Consider the following 17,428-nt stretch of genomic DNA (forward strand, 5'->3'; position numbering starts at 1 on the left):
AGCAGAAGAGCGGAACACCGCAGCACGCAAGTCAGACAGATGCCTGCGCAAACGGTAACCTCGTAGTCACGGACGGCGCGCTTTCGTGGACCTGCATCCCGCTACAGTGCCCCAATTTAGATGATGGTGACCTTGACTACTCTGCAGCGCATGGGGGGAAGGAGAAAAAAAGGGAGGAGGCAAGAGCGCATAGAACAATAGTCATTTGAACAAACGCTTCTACATTGTTAGCGAAAAGGGCAACCAACAGAGGAAGTGTCATTGGGTGGTAGGGCGGCCAAACACGTTTTGACTAGAACGCTTGCAAAGTTAATGCGGAAAAGGGTTCCCTCTTCGTCCTGTGGTTCTTGTTTAAGCTGTCTTTTGCTGATTGAGAGCCAATTTACTCATGGTTGAGTCTCCACAAGAGGAAAGGCAGTCATCTACATTCCGTCAACGGCTTATGGGCAATGGTCTGTCCTTATTGCTCACCTTTGGTTGCCGCCGCCGCTGCCTGTGTGTGTGTGTGTTTTTTTTTGCGTGTTTGTGCTTTCATTCACCTACCCTATTCACTTCACCTCGTTCTTTTCGTCATTTTATTGCCTTATCGTCTGTGGTTAACTGTTGTACCCCTCATACGCACCTACGTTTCGCTCGTTGCAGCCGAGTTTCTCTTTTTCTCGCCGAGTTGGCTTTCGTTGCCTTGCTTTTTCTTTGACTTCTGAATCCCTATCTTTTCTGTGCGGCAGAAAAGGAGCACCGGTACCCTACACCCGCCGGCCCTACGACGTACCGCCACTGAACTTCCAGGCATGTTGACCGACGTACCAGGCGGAGCCTACTGACCGGACCTGCGCCGCCACACGATGCAGGCCGTCAGAAGCACGCAAAGGACGCTCCCCACCACGGGTGCCATCACGGCCAACGGGTACATTTGACCCGGGTTGGAGCCTTTAACTTGAGCGCCGTGCTCAGCTGAAGTGCTGCAGTCATTTCTGAAAGTCGATCCAAATTTGGATTCTCCCCCTGCGCTCTTGGTGGAGACAACCGCAGTCTTTGGGGTGTTTGCTGCAGGGTGCTCAAAGGCCTCATCCGTCGTTTTCTCCTCTACTCTTATGCGGCTAACCACGGGAAGCTCGTACCACAGATTGGGGTCGTTGTAAAGCACGAGAGGGGATGGCTTTTGCTGTATCTCGTGATGCGAGGCCTGAATCAGATATGTAGACGGTGCATGATGCAGGTCACGTATGATGATGCGGTAGTTTTCAATTGGCTTAAAGATGGCGTCAAATGCGTCGAAGAGGGGGGCCAAGTTTACCCGACGACTCATTGCCTGAGCAATCGACATGCTTTGCAACGGTTCCAGCTCTTCTACAGCCAGAACCACGTCTGTGATGTCCTTCACTATATCATCTTCATAGATGGCCTCCATACGCATGTTGGGAACCTCGTCTGGGCACAAGTTTAACACTTCCTGCCTGTATTCCTTGCAGCTCACGTAACAGTAGGGCACCGCATACCGTTTCCACACTGGGCCATAACCAAACAGTATGTCGCTTGCGGACTTTAGTTGCTTCAGTACCTGGGCAAAGTCGTAGTGGAACTCCATCAAATCGCCAGGGGTTAGATCATGAAAGTGCCGTGGTCTGTAGTTCGTCACCAAGGGTGCTACGACAAACTGTGCCACGGCCGTCTGCGGTTGGCCACTCTTCCCAAAACGTTGGTCAACCTTAATGTGTGGAAGCGACGTTTTGCACCGCTCCCGTAGCGGCAACATAAATGGGGAAATGCTGTGCAAGAGTGCGTTTGCAAAGGCCTCAAATGCGTTTTTTTGCGCCATCTCACGTTTTTGTTGCGCTTTTGTGGGTTTTTTCCACCTCCGGTTGCCTTTTGCCGTTAGCGGCGGAAGCGGCCTACCGTTTTCGTCCAACTCTGTGACGGCAGATGCGGGTGCAGGGGGATGCGTGGGCGCCGCTGTGGTTGTGGATGTGGATGTCGTGTAGGCGTGTCCCTCGCCCCCACCACTGGCGTTGGACGGGGGAAGCAGCACTCTGGCTGCGTTAACCCACTTGCCGCTCACTAGTGGCCGTACCTCGTCTGCACCCGGCAGCGCAGGGAACCGGTTGGCGTCCGTGGCCCTAACTACGCTTTGTGACTTTTGTGGTGACGTCCGATCGACGCTGGGGTTACGAACCGGCTTGGGGTGGCCTACGTGGCCTCCCTCCAACCTGGCGGAGGCGGCTTCCTGCTCACTGTGCATCTGACGCTTAATGAGCTCCTTCGTGAGAGCCATGACGCGCTCAAACTCCTCCGCCCAGTTCACCCCCTCCAGCTCCACTGCGACGCCACCTGCCAAAACCGCAGACGGCCCTGCCCGCGTGAACGAAGGATAGTACACCGGCGACTCTGTGACGGCGTCAAGAGTCCGCATATTCCGCTGCTGCTCTTGTTGCTCTTGTTTTTCCTGCTGGTTTTGCGGCAATAAGGGTGGCACGGTACCACCATTGTTGTCGTCGGCGACGACGTCTGCGGCGGCACTGTTTCCTACGACAGAGTCGCCATCCTTCTCACTCGTAGAGGCAGGAAGCCTGAACGCTGCAAGCTCACCAGCCGGCCGCCACTCCTTCGCGTTGGCATTCAACTTCTGCGACATCCTTGTGCCGCTGCTCCCACCCTCCCCACCTCTTTCCTTATTTTCCCTACTCACTACTCGCTCTCTCGCTGACTCGCAATACGTGCTTGCGCGGAATGGACCCGCCGACACCAACTTTTTTTAGCCACCTGACTGCGCTTATGCCACTCTCCTTTTTATTATTTATTTATGTTCTCGTTTCGCTGTTGTTGTTGTTGTTGTTGTTTTGTTTCTTTATGCTGGTGTTGCCTTGTCTCTGTCGCGGATGACAACAACCCCTGACGGGTGGAAAATGTACGCGACTGTGAAGAGATTTATCCGCAACCACAGATATAAACAAATATATATAATGAAATATATATCTTCACGTGTGTGTGCGTGTATAGACACTAGAAGTACTTGTGTGGCGAGAGTTTAGAGGGAGATCCAAAGAGCCAAAGAGAGAGCGTGAATGAGTGCGTGACAACACGCAAAGAAACAGAGACGGAGACGTGTGTGTGTGTGTGTGTGACAAACAACGCGCTCGCCGCCTCTGCATGTGAGTTGATAAAAGAATAAAAATCAACAAACGGGAAACTCTGCCGCCTCAGCAGGACTCAGTCAGGTACAAAGAAGCTCTGAAAGACGCTTGGCATGTAGTTGTTGTACTCCATCACATGCGGCAAGTCACGGTGCCAGCAACGCTTAAAGTGCAGCAGCAGCTGATGATGAAGTGTGTGAAAGCCCTCCTCAAAGTCGCGGACACCGGTCCATGGCTTGTGAGCGGCTGCATCACGATCGTTTTTACTGTGGTTTTGGCTCTTATCACTGCCGCCGCCGCGCAGCTCAAGCACCTCCGCGCGTGCGCTGCCAAGGTGATGCTTCGCACCTCCCTCGCACTTGTCTTTGCCCGCTCCGCCCTTAAGAGTGTCGTACAAAACCTCCAGCTGCGGTAGATAAAACGCGTGGTCCTTCTGCAGCAACAACTGCGCGGTGAACTGGATGGAGACCACGGCAAAAAGATACCAGGTCTCCTCGCCCGCCGCCAGAATCCGCCTGTTGAAGGCCATCATCGCCTTGAAGTCGTCATTGTGCGTCTGGGCAAAGTGCAAAAACTGCCGCAGGGCCAACACGCCACCGCCGCGAAAATCTGTCGCGGGGTCAAGCCCCTGAAAGCCGAACTCCACCCATGCTTCGCTGCGATGGGAGAAGTCTGCGGGCGACTTCCCCGCCGCCTCCCACAACTCCCTCAGAAGTTGCATGTGCCCTGAGTTGGTCGCGTCAAACGCGGTGGCACGCTCCTTCTCCAGACGAGCAGCCTGTTCGCAGCAGTGGCAAAGCTGATGCAGCAGCTCCTGCACGTGCGCATTCTGGATCCCGGGCGGCACAGCTTCCGCCAGAACACCCGGCGCCAGCAGACGCTGCAGGTACGCCTGCAGCGTGGGATCAAGCAGAATTTCTTTTTCGTTGCCAGAGCCGCGGAAGAAGTACACCAACCCGCCCAGCGTCGCAATCTCCCCACGGGCAACGAGGCCGATAGCCTCCTTCGTTGCAATCTCCGGCCGCTGACTTGCGGTGACGCCACGGAGCACCGGTGGACGCCGGACACGGCGGGGGAACGGCCATCGTTTGCCGAATGTTCGTCCCTCATACCAGTAGTACGCGAAGAACACGACCCCGGTCAGTCCGACGGCCGCAGTGAGAAGAAACACCGGGTCTCGCAAAAAGGATGGAGAGAACGTCATACTGTGCGCCCCTCTTCCTCCTTTGCGTGGTCGACGTTTGTGCTCCGCGCCGGTTTCCTCCCGTCACTTTTGTCTCCTTGTGCTATTTACACGTGAAGGCCAACTCGCGATTTCCGCCGTGAGAAAAACAAAAAACAAAAATAAAATAAAAAAGGATAAGGCGGGCAGACACACATTGCCACCGAGCGCACGGGTGTGTGTGTGTGTGTGTGTGTGTGTGTGTGTGTGTGTCTGTGTGTGTGTGTGTGTGTGTGTTGTGTGTGTGTGTGTGTGTGTGTCTGTGTGTGTGTGTGAGTGAGTTTATGTTTGCGGGGGGGCAAACGGCAAGTAAACAGGTCACAAGCTAGAACACCGCGTACATCCACGCTGGCATGCACGCTCTATTCCATTTCCGTGTCACGCACGAGAAAGCTCCAAAAGCCAGGCAGGAGCCTCATCCATCCACGTTGTGCTCAGTTGTATTCTGGAGAGAAAGCCGCCGCCCCCATCGCGGCGCCCCGTTGACTCAGTGCAGAGCCTAAAGAGGGGAAACGATCGCAGATCGTCAAAGGCACGAAGCAGCAGCACACACGTCAAGGACCGCCAGGGTGGCGATAAGCTTGTGTGTGATGTTCGCCACATCCGCTCCAGCGCGGCACACAGCTCAAGAACAGCAGGCTCTGCAAACCCCAAACCACAACAAAACACCACGAGGTGTGAAGGCACCTCCGTGTGAAGGTCATCCAGCGCGGCATCACGTATGCCCCTGCCGTCAGCAAGTGGAAGAAACGTCTCATTGGAAAGAAGCCCAGGCGTAAAGACATCGGCCTCACCCAACACAACCCGCACATCCCCGTACTTTCTCTGCTGCTGATCCTCACCTCCGCTTGGCGGCTCCACGCACCATCGCTGCTGTGTGGGCAAATACACAAGCGATTCACTCCCCCGCATCGCTCGGCGCGCTACGCGCAGCCGCGAAGGCGCCAACTCCAGCCCCACGTGCGTCCAGTAGCACGACGCCGCGTCGCGCCTAGCCAACAAGGACCACTCAAACAATAGCTTCCCCGTCCCACACCCAACATCTACCCCCACCACTGCATACGGTCTCCGCTGGCAGAAGCCTCTTGTCTCCTTCTCCTCCGTTTTTGCTTCATCAGAGTGTGTGGCGGCGCCAGACCGCTCGAGACACTTCAGCACGGTGTAATGGAGCTGACGAACACCCTGTGATGTAAGTTCGCCGTACAGCTGCGGGCCACCACCCGCGCCCATGTGCGTGCCTGCGTCCGCAGCTGTAGTGGCGGTCAGCATATGTGCGAAGAACTTGGCTTGCTCAAAGGCCCGTTCATCCTCTCCATCCAAAGTGTATCCGCCGCCCAGTCCATCATAGGTGGCGTGTAACTGTTGCTCAATCGTGTCCAAGTAGTCCGATATTTTGGGAGGTTTTAACGGCCCCTCGAGACGCATTTTCTCCAGGAGAAGCGGTTGTGAGGACCAATCGGTGGTCTTCGCCTGGCCGCCGACGTCACCTTCAGCGTCCGTCTCCTGGTCACCACCAGCAGGAGCAGCAGCCGCACGGTGATGAAGGCTCGTGGTGAGTGTGGCGCACGCCTCTGCGTAGAGCGCTAGCTTCGTCTCAAGAACCACCTCACACTTCGCCTGTGTTGCATGGAACCACGCATCCATCCTCCCTCACTGCGTAGCTATCAATAGAGCCCTTCACAAAAGAAGCAGCGAGGCGTAAACACATAACACCTGTCAAAGCATCCACCACCACCCCACACACACACACAAGCCGCCGCACCGCAGCGCCTCTTCCTTCAAACACAACTCAAGCTGCAGGAGGCTCCCTGTCAACGCGTCAGTGACGGCAATAAACCCAACACAAGTCAAACAAAAAATAAGAAAGCTAACAACCAAAAAAATGAGGTGATACTCTCAGGCCCCGTCTTCTATTCATCCGTCCCCCCCCCCCTCCTCTTCCTTCTCCTTTCTTATCTGTAGAAGGCCAGGAGTGAGGCAACGGTGATCCTTCACAATTCATTGATAAAAGCAGCAAAAAAAAAAAAGTAATAACAATAATAACGTAATATCTGTATCATGACGACGCATGCGCCATGATTCCTCCCGCCACGTGCATGTGTATCATCCCTTGGTTTGTCCTCGTATTTGTTTTGTCTTTTGGTGGATTGTGCATCTCTGTGTGGGTCACTAGCCCCTACGGTAACGGCGCTGAAACGCCTGAAATCGCGCGGAGGGAACGCCGCCGAAAAGGTTCAATGACTGCCCGCGTCGTGAGCCTCGTCCCGTGCCTCTCGCCCTGCCTCCCCTCGCTGCTGGGGGCTCTGGGGCTGACAGATGGAAACCAGGATAAAGTCGCGCCCTATACGGCTCCTGCATGGAAGCGTCCAAATCGAACCACGCGGCACCTTGCCCACCCCTCCCGCGGCCTGTTCGCATGAAAGGCTCCCTGAACTCCTCATGAGGTATCGTCTGACCTTGGTTCACGCCGGTTAGCAGTGAGGTGAGGCCTAACGCCGCGCTGGGTCGTGTGCCTGGGGACTCCGGCAATGAACGTCGAACCGTAAACGGCCCCTGTGAAGTCGAAGGGAACATAGTGCCTTCACCGCCCGCCGGGTGAAGCGGTTCCGCGTACCTGTCACAGTGGGTTGGGGTCCGCCAGCCGCGCGATGCTGCCGTGGGAGTAGTGTCTGCATGCGGGAAGCAGTCAGAAGCAACGCAGGTGGCATACTCTCCGCCACCCCCTCCTGCCGCTGCAGGCTCACCGTACTCCTCATAAAGGAGTCCGCACGAAAATTCGTCGTTTGTCAATGCCGTTACGGGCTCCTCTGCAAATACAATGGTTTGGTCAGCCTCTGGATACAGACCGGAAGAGGTGAAGGGTGTATGACGGTCCAAAAAGGTGTTCATTGGGTCCTTATGCACCTCTCCTCCCCACATCAGAGGGGGTGGAAAATCACTCCAGCATTGCAGCTCCCACTCCTCGGCAGATTCGGGTAAATGCCACAAGAAACACCCCTGCGGAGCCAACGTTGTGTCATCCAACGGAGGTCCCAGCTCATTTTCCCATTCCGGCACGTGCAACGGTGGCGAACTCGCCACCTCCGTCCATCGCGTATCGATGCATGGCACACCACATCCAGAGTAACGGGATTGCGCACCCCCCGACCCCACCTGAGCCTCCACAGTGCACTCCCCAGGGGCATAGTTACAATCAGGGTGTGTCGGGGCATCAAGCGCCAGTGCGTGTTCCCCCAGTCCCAAATGCGGCAAAGCCACTTTGCACGCCGGCGCTGCCCATCCCTCTGGTGCTTCTTCCCGCGGCGCAGTCATCGCAGCAGCAGCGGCAGCAGCCTTTACAGACCACTCCAACGCCGTGCAATCCACACCGGCCTCTCCGCCGTCGCTTGTTGATGACGTCAGTGATCGCCTGTCATCACTCTCGTGCGAGGTTGGCACAGAAGCATCTCCGCTCTCACGGGGTCCTCTGGGGAAACCCTTCAGCACGTTGCGACCATCGCACGAAAGCTGACGCCCCGAACGTCGCTCATGCGATGTCGTCACCTGCTGGAATCGATGCATGTTGTGGCACCGGCCGACGTTGACGCCGGTGTCCGTGCCATGAGAACCAGCCCTGTAAGAGGAAGCAGCGGGCTGCTGAAACGACGATCGAGCCCTGCTTCCACCGGTCCAGCGAAGCATCGCACAACCACTGTCAAGCTTTACGTCCTCTCCACGGTGTCCCTTCACGATGGCCTCCCCGTGCACCCTGACTATCCTCATAGCGAAAAGAGGGAAAAAAGGAAAACAACAGGAACGGTGGTATTTCATCTGTCCAGACGCTGCCGCACTGGATTCCCCCCTGGCGCACAGCAATGCCCCCACACACGGACGTGGCACACACGCACTCACATCAAAAACAACAACAACAGAAAAGCGCACGGCGGCCATTCCGCCCAAACAACACAGGTCAGACATGCATAGCAATTCAGCCACCCGTGCGCAAAGGTGCAAGTGACCTCACACACCCATTCTTTCACAGTTGAGGTGGAGTAAATGAATGGGGAAGGCGTGAGTGAGCGAGAGAAACAAGTGAGGCGCCTGTGAGGAAGAAGTAAAAAAAAAAAAGAACGACAGCAGGGAGGGGGAATACGTGTCGCCCCCCTGGCCGTCTAGAAGCGGCTCATTTCCGCCAACTCCTCCTCTGTGAAGGGTGTCGCACTGTGCGGCAGACCCTTCTCCGTCATCAGGGCCAAAATACGGTTCACCGCCACACCGTACGTGGCAACTTGGACGTCGGTGAGCAAGCCAAAGCGACGATACGCCTCCCTAAGCGCTCGTGCAGAAAACGCCCCGTTGCATGCGTTTGTTTGCTGGCGTTGCTTTCAAAAACGTTGGCGCGACAATCGTCCACACACACGCAGACTTTGCACTGTATCCCATGGCCGCTGTTTTCATCTTCTTGTTGTATTGTTGTTGTTGTTGTTTTTGTTACTGCTTCCGCGAATGCCCGTGCGCCCGCCGCCCGATTCCTCGCCGTCACACCAACCCAGCAAGGCCAAAGAAGAGGAGAAACAAAACGGGATGAAACGCAAGGAGACACAGAAACATACACACGCGCAAACACAAGAGATGAAGGAACGTACGACGACGCCGGTTCTGTAGAAGGCCAGCAAAAAAGTAGAGGGAACCCTACGGGAAGATGCACGGCAAACACGGTGGAACCCCCGTTGCCGTTGCATACATCACCAAGAAAAAGAAGAAAAGATGAAACGGCAGGCAGTATGACCACCCACACAGTCGGAAGGTGCGCAGCAACTGCCGAAAAAAGTAGAAGGCGAAGAAAAGAGAAAAAAAGGAGGGATAAGGTGGCGGCTCCGCATAAAAAAAAAAAAGACACATGCATGGTGAGAGACAGATTTATTTACGTGTGTATGTGTGTGTGTGCTTGTCTGCGTACCTCCGGCAGCGCTTACGCGAGCGTGTGCCCTACCGCCCACCCCCAATGTCACGGAAGGAACACACACCACAGTGAGAACAGCTGAAGAAGATGTAACGAGAGAAGACAAAAAGAAGGAGGTAAACAAACAAGCAAACAAAACGAGGAAATCACCATGAAGAACGCCGCCGTGTGATGAAGCTGAAGCCGCTGAGGGAGAGGGGCAAAGGAAATACGTAAAAAACATGCGTAGCCGCATACGTGCACAGTCCCTTCTTAACTCTGTGTGTACGTCCCTTTTCTGCGTTTTCCTTCTTTTTTTTTTCCTGTTTCCCCAACCACCACCACCACCACCAACTACCACGCTGTTTTACTTCATCTTTGTTTTCCCTTTTTTTTTCCACTTGCGCCTTTGCACCGTCCTGCATGAGCCGCCCGCGAAGCCTCCTCCACCACACAGGCGTGGCGTGCAAAGATAAACAAGGCGGTGAAGAAGGCACTTCGGGCAGGCGCACACACAGACATACACAACAAAACAAAACAAAAAGAGGAAGCAACGACCACCTCCAGTACACACACCAACTTAATTTCAAACGGGGCAGTAATTTCCGTTCGTTTTGAAGGAGACGTCACCTCGTTTCAGCGGCCCATGCGGTGGGGGACACGCCTCCACTGCTGTCGCCCTCGCCTTGTTCCCCGTGGAGAACTGCAACCACAGAAGGATATGTATTATGTACGCATGCACCCGTAGACACGCCGTACATCGCCCACCAAGTTGTTGATTCTTGTTTAAAGACCTCTTCATCACAACCTGCTCTGTTGTTTCCTTCTCTCTCTCTCTCTCGTTCTTCCTAGTTTTCTCTTCCTGTTTCCATACACACGTATTCCCTGCTCGGCAGGAAATACACACCCGTCGTAACTTCATCGACGTTTGTTGCTCTTCTTTTTTCCTTCCTTCCCTGCCGTCCTTACCGTTCCTGCTGTTCAAGAGTAGCGTTCCACGTAACCCAGCAAAGGACCATCAAACTGCACCCATTGGTAAAAGTCTGGCAGACCTTCAACGATTGCGCTAAGTTCAGTGCCTGCAGTAGTTGGGGAGGACACCGTGGAACAATTGCTGTCGGTACCTTCCTGCAGCCCCGAAAGCGCCGTAGGAGTCGCCACAGCATCAGCATTAACGCTTTCACGATAGTATCGGTAGCCATGTGCCCCCTCAACCAGAAGCTTCTTACCGGATTTTGACTTGTGTGGTTTCGCTAAGAAAGACCGCGGTGCCATTGAAGCTGCAGCGGCGGTGGTCGTAGTAGTAGTGGTGTTTCCGCGTAGACAAGACACTGGAGGCTCTGCTGCATTCGAGGCAGCGGCCAGAACGCCGCTGTCGGCAGCCCCTAGATCTTTTTTTCGCATGCTCTGTCTCCACACTCCCTCCAGTGCATTCCATGACATAAGTTGTAAAGCCGCGGTAAGGAGGAATAGCGGGGCGCGATAGCGACGACGAGATGTGGCACCGTTACTGCTTTTACTCCGTCCAGTGTTGGGATCCTGTGCGTCCATGCCCGAGCAAGGCACATACCAGACATCGGCGCGACAGCGACCAGGAATGAGACCTATAATAGGAATGCGTACCGTGGAATTGCCTGTCACCGCCTTCTCTGAATGAGGTGCAAGAAAGACATGCTGTGAGCCTCGTGTAACGTCATTCGCAAAAACTTCTGTAGAGACACGTCCAGAGTATCCGAACTTTACATCATGGCTTCCCACACTAGCGCTTGAGGCCTCCATGACGGCATGCATCTCACCGTTGCTATCAGTCGCTGTTGTAGAGATCTTATCAACAGAAGACACGCCCTGTTGCCTCACCATGAGGTCGCTGCTTCCCTCACAAGTTGAGGGCGATAACGACGATGGCAATGAAATAGAATCATTTGAAACCCACATGTCCCAGTGAACTCCCTGACGATCACAACGGAAGACGGGAGACATCCAATCACTGTTCATCCTCGCCACCCGACTTGCAGTTTGGTTCCATTCCATATGGCGTGGCGGTCGCAACGCATAGTAAACGATAAAACTCCCACAGCTATGTTTAGCCGTATGGCTTTGATCATACACCGGCTGCCAAAGAACAGCAAACCATGACTGGTTATCAAGCTCCGTAGTCGTTGCGCTAAGAAGGACGGAATATCGATCATTGGATGCGGCCAGTTCATGCACCTGCTCAAGGAGGAGACTACGCTGATCGGGTCGCTCCGTTGCACCCCACGTGACAAATCCAACTTCTGCATCGTATGACGCCTCCTCACTGCTATCTTGCGTGGCTCCACGCATTGTGGAAGAAGTCGGTGCCGCAGCAGACGGAGAAAAATTCAAGCTCCCTTCCTCACCACCCACCTCGGGTTTGCCCACAGTTCCAGCGTCAGGAGAGGACGATGGCATGTGAGTTCGGTGTATTGGGCCTGAGGAAAAAGCAATTGATAGGGCAACGTCCGCGTTTTGCCGTAACGACTTAAGCTTCGCGTACGTCGGAGATGCCTCACGAAAGCGAAGTCGAAATCCACTAAGAAATGGCGTGTACACCACATGCTCTTCCGGGGGCCGCATTGGCGCCAAAGAAACAGGCTCAGCAAAAGGAATCGTGCAAGCAAAGGGAAGGTCCAGCGCCTTCCATATACGCAGAAGCGGAATGGAAGGCTCCCTATATGTTGGTAGCGGTGCATCACCGCCCAATTCTTCTCGACCAGGCGCAGCCGCCATATCCCCTGAGAGCGGGACAACCCATTCCATTTCTTTGTCTGCTGCCACCACTGGGGAGACGGCGTTGAGGAAGGAAACAATGTTTCCGTATGAAGACACATCAAACGACACTTCTGAAGCTCGCTCCTCAAACAGGTCCTCCTGTGCTCCACAATGTTCATACAAGGCTGCTCCAAGAGGAGCCGTACGGAAGCTTGACGGCTTTGCTAAAGTCCCCTTCAGAATAGCACCAGCAGCAGACCCATGTTCATTAGGTCCTTCTCCCTTAGAACCATGTGAGGTCAGAACATTATCGTTTATAGACAGTGCTTGCTGCCGCATGGAAGCAGGCTCTCCGCCCAAGTGCGGATTTCCATTAACACCACAACCGGAGTCGAAAGTTATGGATGTCCCACTCGCCAAAGGAGTGTGGACGTTGTTGTCCATCCGGCTGGCTCCAGATTCCTGGGTTGCCGACGCGCACAGCGATGTGGGGCAAGACGTCATCATGGCATTGAAAGATCGTTGCTTCCGGTGCACCGGAGAAGTGCACGGAGTTTTGAGAGCTCTTGCGGACAGCGGACATGAGAGCAAGTGCATAGGATTCTGATGCAGCTGTTGCTGCTGCTGCTGATGTTGCAGATGATGAAGATGCTGAAGATGGTGATGAACATTATGCTGACGGAAATAATGATGTTGGTGAGACCGCGGTGCCTCCAACAATGTACATGAGGGAGAACCGTGGTTCACCTCGGGAGCCTCTACGCGGGGAGGCCCCTCCGCCAAACTGCCCGGTCGTCCGTTGCCCAGTACTCCTCGCGTACACTCAAGGATTTTTCGTTCGTCCTCGTAATCCGATTGCTCTTGTAGATTCCCCGCAGAAAACATTGAGACAACTTCCCTTTTGTGAGCACCTGCACTTAAACCCGGAGAATCTTCTGGGGGCTCCACAGCCCTTACCGTCACACGACCTGTTTTGATTGGGGAGAAATGATGATTGTCTAGCCTATCACTAGCCATAGTGTCCTCATACGAAGGCAGCTGGGTACCCCGCTTCTCCCCCGTGACGTGCGTCGGCGCCACAGGAACGCGGGGACCAAAGGAAGTGGAGCACAAAATGCCATCAGCGGGGCTAAATATGAGCGCCTCGATGCCACCGGGACCCTGCCCCCAGCTGCTCTTGACGCTACTGCTACCACTACCATCACTATGCTGCGCAGTGGTCACCTGTGCATGTCCCCCGGCGTAGTCTACCCCAAATCTTCTACTGGATATGCTATCCGACTCGGAAAGCGGTGGTTCCTCATTAAGAAGAAATATCTGGCTACGGTGCCCACTATCATCACTTGAGGGAACTCCCTCGGCCACAAAATCACCTGGCAGACTACTTGCCTCCTCCTCCACCGGCGGCACCGTGCCCGTGTGACACTCTGGCTTCAGCACCTCTGTGATTGGAGCCTCATTCTTATCCGTACGCGACGCTGCGGAGTCCAATACCGGGGCAAACGAGGACCCCATCCCCCCATTTTGCTGATGTTGATGCACGTAGTGCAGCCCATGGAAAAGGTCATTGTGCTGGCCGTAAACACGTTGACACTGAGGATGGTAGTACTGCTGGCGGTGATATTGATGTTGATGTTGTTGATGTTGTTGATGATGTTGTTGTTGTTGATGATGACCATAATTGTGGTACGCGGCAGCAGCCGCAGCCGCAGCAGCAGCAGCAGCCGTCGCCACCGAGGCATACGGCATAGGAGCAGGATAATGCAACGGCGCAGACGACCACGATTGCGGCGGTGGATAGCCCACACGTCCATTTTGGGAGTATGGAAGAGAAACAAACGGACTGGGGCCATAACCGTGCGGAGACATGTTCGCTCCCGGCACATTATGGCCGTACGAATTAGGGTCTGGCTGCAGAGCCCCGTTCGTGATATTCCTCGTATTCCTCGTTTCCGGCACCTGTTGTTTGCCTATTCCAGAGTCTGCCTGTATTACTCTGGGGGCGCGCCAAGTCGTCGGAGATTCATAGCAGTTAATGTTATTTACACATCCCCGTTGTGCACCCTCACTGCGAGATGCTGCGGGCCCAGCTGCAGGTACTGTGCCACTGTTTGCCGGTAATGGAAGCGGCGGTGGTGCAACCGGCTCGTTAGAGGCTTGTGACCGTCCCACTTGCATTACCTTCTCGGCAGTGTGGGGCAGGTGGCTGTGTTGAGTCCTGTCATTCTCCTGCGGCGCTGGAGCGGCGCCGTATGACTGCCTCCCGTTGTTGCACGCTACGTCATTCCTGGGTTTACTGCTTCCACCGTATCCCGCCACCGCACGACGACAGTTGACGGTGTTCATGCGGCTGGCCGAGTCACATTCCACTGCGTGAGAAGCCAAAGGCATGGATGTCATCTCCCCCCCATACACGTTGGCCCGCATGTGAACTCTTCAAGAGAAAAGACAAACAAACCAAAAATCGATAATAACAAAAAAAAAGGTGAAGAAACACCAGACCGTCCCACACACACACGTTGTAAAGAAACGAAATGAGTGACGAGTGCGTTCAATCCAGTCATGGGCGAACATCCCCCTTCGCGCACCGCCCATGTTTCACCCGCCTGCCCCAACTCACTTCCCCTCCTGCACTGCGAGGCGGCCGTATACACGTCCCTCAGCCCACACTCAACGCATTTTTATTTTCCCTTCCGCCAGTCATTCCTTCCTCCTCTTACCCACCCCTCACGTGCTGCTCCACTACTGAGCCCGACAACGCAACCCCTCACAGTGAGAAGACGCTGCGACGGAGAAAACGCACAAGCAAAACTGTCACAACAACTGCAACAAAAGCCAAACACCACCGGCAATAACAGCAGACTCGTCGCAATCGTATTTTTTAATTTTTATTTTGTCTTTTATTGGGCACTCTCTTCTCTGCAGCACAGAGAGGAGGGGAGAGGAGAGCGAAAGAGGGGAAGAGGGGGAATACGAAGTCGTGGAGGTGCACGTGCGAGGTACCTTCACCGGAAGAAAGGAATGAACGAAGTGATTGCGGCGGTGGCGGTCACAAGCAGGTGGAGGAGGCGGGGCCAAAAAAAGAAAAGATGTCATGCACCCACACACATACACGGCGCTCATCATTGGACGTTTTTTTTCTTTTCATCTTCTGTCGAGGTGTTTTCATTCCCTTATTCTTCGTTTTCTCTTTTTTTTTTTGATTTGCGTTCGGTGTGTTTCTGTTTCCCCATCCTCCTCCCGCCGTATTCCCGGTTGGCGCTGGCCCCTGCCCAGGCGTGCCAGAGAAGAGAGATGGAACAAACACACGCACGATCACACGAGGCAAAAAGCAGGGCGAAAGAAAACAACAACAAAATAACAACTCAAAAACACGGAGTATTCCAAACAGTTTACTGTTGCCTCGCCGCCACATCTCTTTGTGTTCACTTTGTCCTTTCCTGAGAAATTCCCCGCCATGTGGGAGCCGTCGTGCGGGGGAGAAGCCGCAGCCGCCCCTCACCAACGCAACCATAATTTCAAAACAAAAACGAAAGAAAAAAAAAACAGAAAGAAACCATCACCTCATTGAGGTTAGTGTCCCTCGGTTTTAGTTTTTGCTTTACGCCACGGCGTACAAGATCTCCAAGACGGATCGGGCCAAATTCTTCGCCTCCGGTAAGGCCTCATTCTGCTCCACCAATGGCCCGACGAGGTTCTCAATTTGACGCAGCTTGTCGTAGTAAAACTGGCGTTCGTTCTTCACTGCTGTAAGCGCCGCTGATAGTGAGAAGCCGTTGTCGCACCTCCCTTCACTCACCAATCCCGGGCGGCGAAAAGAGTGTGGTGGCGTCCCTGATTGAGATGATTGAAACAACCCAGTGGGCCCACTTTGCAAGGCACTAGTAGTGGGTGAGTCAGCCCCACTGCGTGAGCTCGCAGCCCGTTTTTGCACCTTTATTGGGTTGCTGGAAACTCCGTTGAGGCCTGGGCTGCCAGAGTCCACAACAAGACAGACGCCAGATCTCCTAAGCGGCGCACGTGCGGCGGCGGCGGCGTGAGAGCTGGTGGCAGTAAGTGGTGCTGCAATCTGCCGTATGCAACCTGCAGAATTGGGGCGGGCAGTGGCGCTCTCTGCGCAACTTGCCTTGTCGCTAGCCTCCAGTTCCGGGTCTCTTCCACCCTCAGTACGCTTCGTGGTGTTACTACTTCGCATCAATGATGACGAGAGCCGTCCCACAGGTGCTCCAACGCCGCCGCCGCGTGAGGAAGTGCGCACGGTGCTTGAAGGGCGCTCTCGCGCCAATGCCCCCCGTGCGTTGGAGCAGCTGCGACCCTGAGAGACCTGACATCTCTTCAGCGCCGCCTGCCTCCCCTCTGCGGTGAGGGGACGTGGAGCTATAGCATTTCCTGGCTCATTAAAAGAAGAATTCACCTTTGATGTAGCAGGAGCTGACTCGGTCACTGCCTCTTTTTTATGTGCAGAATAGAACGCGGCGGGTTCCACTAGACGGCCCAAACGAACTCTCCCCGACACCGTTGCCGTTGTCGCTGTTATCGATCCCATTGTTGTCTCAAGCTCGACCTGCGAGCCTTCGCAACCAGGAGGCGGTGGTGGTGGAGCAGCTTCAAGCTCCGCCGGTCCCCCCAGTAGAGTATTTTGCGTCTGTTCAGCATGACTTGGTGAAAGCGCGTCGTACAGGCCGCGAAACCATTGCAGCAGCTGCAGGTTCGCCTGGTAAGCTCCCTTGATAACTTTATCCATTTCCTTGTTCAGGACATCCGGGCGGGGGATACCGTTCTTATGCAAGGCGTCCACGAGAAGCTTAAGATTAACCACAGCATCAAACTCATGCTTGGCATTTGTCTTGGCCTTTGCTGTGAGCGGCGGGTACGCTGTTGGGAGCAGGAAGGGAAGCAGCAGCACATATGGCACACCGTTGCTGCAATGCTCCACTTTGTGAAGTTGGGGCGGCGGATGGCCCCCGGCGACGGCATTTTTGTGGAGCAACTCGTTCAGCCACGCCAGGAGTTCCGTACGGGAGGCTTTCGACGCTACAACCTGCAGCGAGGGAGGGGCGCGGGGGCGGTCCATGGCGAATGTGCTGCGCCTCGTTTACAAGTCTCACGGCGGGGAGAAGGGGGAGAGAAAGAGAATGGCGCCGGTGAGACGCTGCAGGAAATGCACGGAAGCAGAGAGCCAAAGAGCGGGGGTGGCGCCAGAGCTGAGCGGCACCGCCCTTCCCTAACTATGGGGGCAGTCTATGTCGTCCCGGTGCGATTCGTTTGCGCGTATGCCCTTCTTGGCGAGTTTGTAGGTTGCCGCTACCGCCTCTCTCTCTCTCTATTTCTCTCTCTTTCTCTCTATCGATCGATCTATCTATCTCACACTGTCTCGGGGGTAGACGCACGGCGCTAATCTACTTCGCTGCTTATACCGCT

General features: G+C 54.8%; 6 protein-coding genes across 6 annotated transcripts, besides 15 other annotated features; all 6 read right to left on the reverse strand.

Moving 5' to 3' along the window:
- Window positions 1-494: 494 nt before the first annotated feature.
- Window positions 495-528: a microsatellite.
- Window positions 529-817: 289 nt separating this feature from the next.
- TraAM80_03100 (putative transmembrane transport protein) lies at window positions 818-2,632 on the reverse strand (the record flags this gene model as incomplete). The annotated part of the gene is made up of 1 exon (XM_029380079.1): window positions 818-2,632. One exon carries the CDS (start codon window positions 2,630-2,632, stop codon window positions 818-820), a length of 1,815 nt encoding a protein of 604 aa, XP_029240050.1.
- A 169-nt stretch (window positions 2,633-2,801) lies between these two features.
- Window positions 2,802-2,859: a microsatellite.
- Window positions 2,860-3,102: 243 nt separating this feature from the next.
- Window positions 3,103-3,121: a microsatellite.
- Window positions 3,122-3,207: 86 nt separating this feature from the next.
- Window positions 3,208-4,335, reverse strand: TraAM80_03101 (engulfment and cell motility ELM family protein; the record flags this gene model as incomplete). The annotated part of the gene is made up of 1 exon (XM_029380080.1): window positions 3,208-4,335. The coding sequence occupies one exon, from the start codon at window positions 4,333-4,335 to the stop codon at window positions 3,208-3,210; it is 1,128 nt and encodes a 375-aa protein (XP_029240051.1).
- Window positions 4,336-4,458: 123 nt separating this feature from the next.
- Window positions 4,459-4,488: a microsatellite.
- Window positions 4,489-4,528: 40 nt separating this feature from the next.
- Window positions 4,529-4,628: a microsatellite.
- Window positions 4,629-4,731: 103 nt separating this feature from the next.
- On the reverse strand, window positions 4,732-5,997 carry TraAM80_03102 (uncharacterized protein; the record flags this gene model as incomplete). Its single annotated transcript, XM_029380081.1, has 1 exon — window positions 4,732-5,997. The coding sequence occupies one exon, from the start codon at window positions 5,995-5,997 to the stop codon at window positions 4,732-4,734; it is 1,266 nt and encodes a 421-aa protein (XP_029240052.1).
- Window positions 5,998-6,182: 185 nt separating this feature from the next.
- Window positions 6,183-6,234: a sequence feature (A-rich).
- Window positions 6,235-6,267: 33 nt separating this feature from the next.
- Window positions 6,268-6,302: a microsatellite.
- Window positions 6,303-6,522: 220 nt separating this feature from the next.
- Window positions 6,523-8,115, reverse strand: TraAM80_03103 (uncharacterized protein; the record flags this gene model as incomplete). Its single annotated transcript, XM_029380082.1, has 1 exon — window positions 6,523-8,115. One exon carries the CDS (start codon window positions 8,113-8,115, stop codon window positions 6,523-6,525), a length of 1,593 nt encoding a protein of 530 aa, XP_029240053.1.
- Window positions 8,116-8,791: 676 nt separating this feature from the next.
- Window positions 8,792-8,825: a microsatellite.
- A 435-nt stretch (window positions 8,826-9,260) lies between these two features.
- Window positions 9,261-9,290: a microsatellite.
- A 318-nt stretch (window positions 9,291-9,608) lies between these two features.
- Window positions 9,609-9,635: a microsatellite.
- A 575-nt stretch (window positions 9,636-10,210) lies between these two features.
- Window positions 10,211-10,250: a microsatellite.
- Window positions 10,251-10,255: 5 nt separating this feature from the next.
- On the reverse strand, window positions 10,256-14,434 carry TraAM80_03104 (uncharacterized protein; the record flags this gene model as incomplete). The annotated part of the gene is made up of 1 exon (XM_029380083.1): window positions 10,256-14,434. One exon carries the CDS (start codon window positions 14,432-14,434, stop codon window positions 10,256-10,258), a length of 4,179 nt encoding a protein of 1,392 aa, XP_029240054.1.
- Window positions 14,435-14,936: 502 nt separating this feature from the next.
- Window positions 14,937-14,973: a sequence feature (GA-rich).
- Window positions 14,974-15,352: 379 nt separating this feature from the next.
- Window positions 15,353-15,381: a microsatellite.
- Window positions 15,382-15,527: 146 nt separating this feature from the next.
- Window positions 15,528-15,563: a sequence feature (A-rich).
- A 45-nt stretch (window positions 15,564-15,608) lies between these two features.
- Window positions 15,609-17,081, reverse strand: TraAM80_03105 (microtubule-associated protein, RP/EB family; the record flags this gene model as incomplete). Its single annotated transcript, XM_029380084.1, has 1 exon — window positions 15,609-17,081. The coding sequence occupies one exon, from the start codon at window positions 17,079-17,081 to the stop codon at window positions 15,609-15,611; it is 1,473 nt and encodes a 490-aa protein (XP_029240055.1).
- A 237-nt stretch (window positions 17,082-17,318) lies between these two features.
- Window positions 17,319-17,383: a microsatellite.
- Window positions 17,384-17,428: the final 45 nt, after the last annotated feature.

This window comes from Trypanosoma rangeli (genome assembly GCF_003719475.1).
Source record: "Trypanosoma rangeli strain AM80 chromosome Unknown Tra_15.4_contig_00077, whole genome shotgun sequence".
Classification (NCBI taxonomy): domain Eukaryota; phylum Euglenozoa; class Kinetoplastea; order Trypanosomatida; family Trypanosomatidae; genus Trypanosoma; species Trypanosoma rangeli.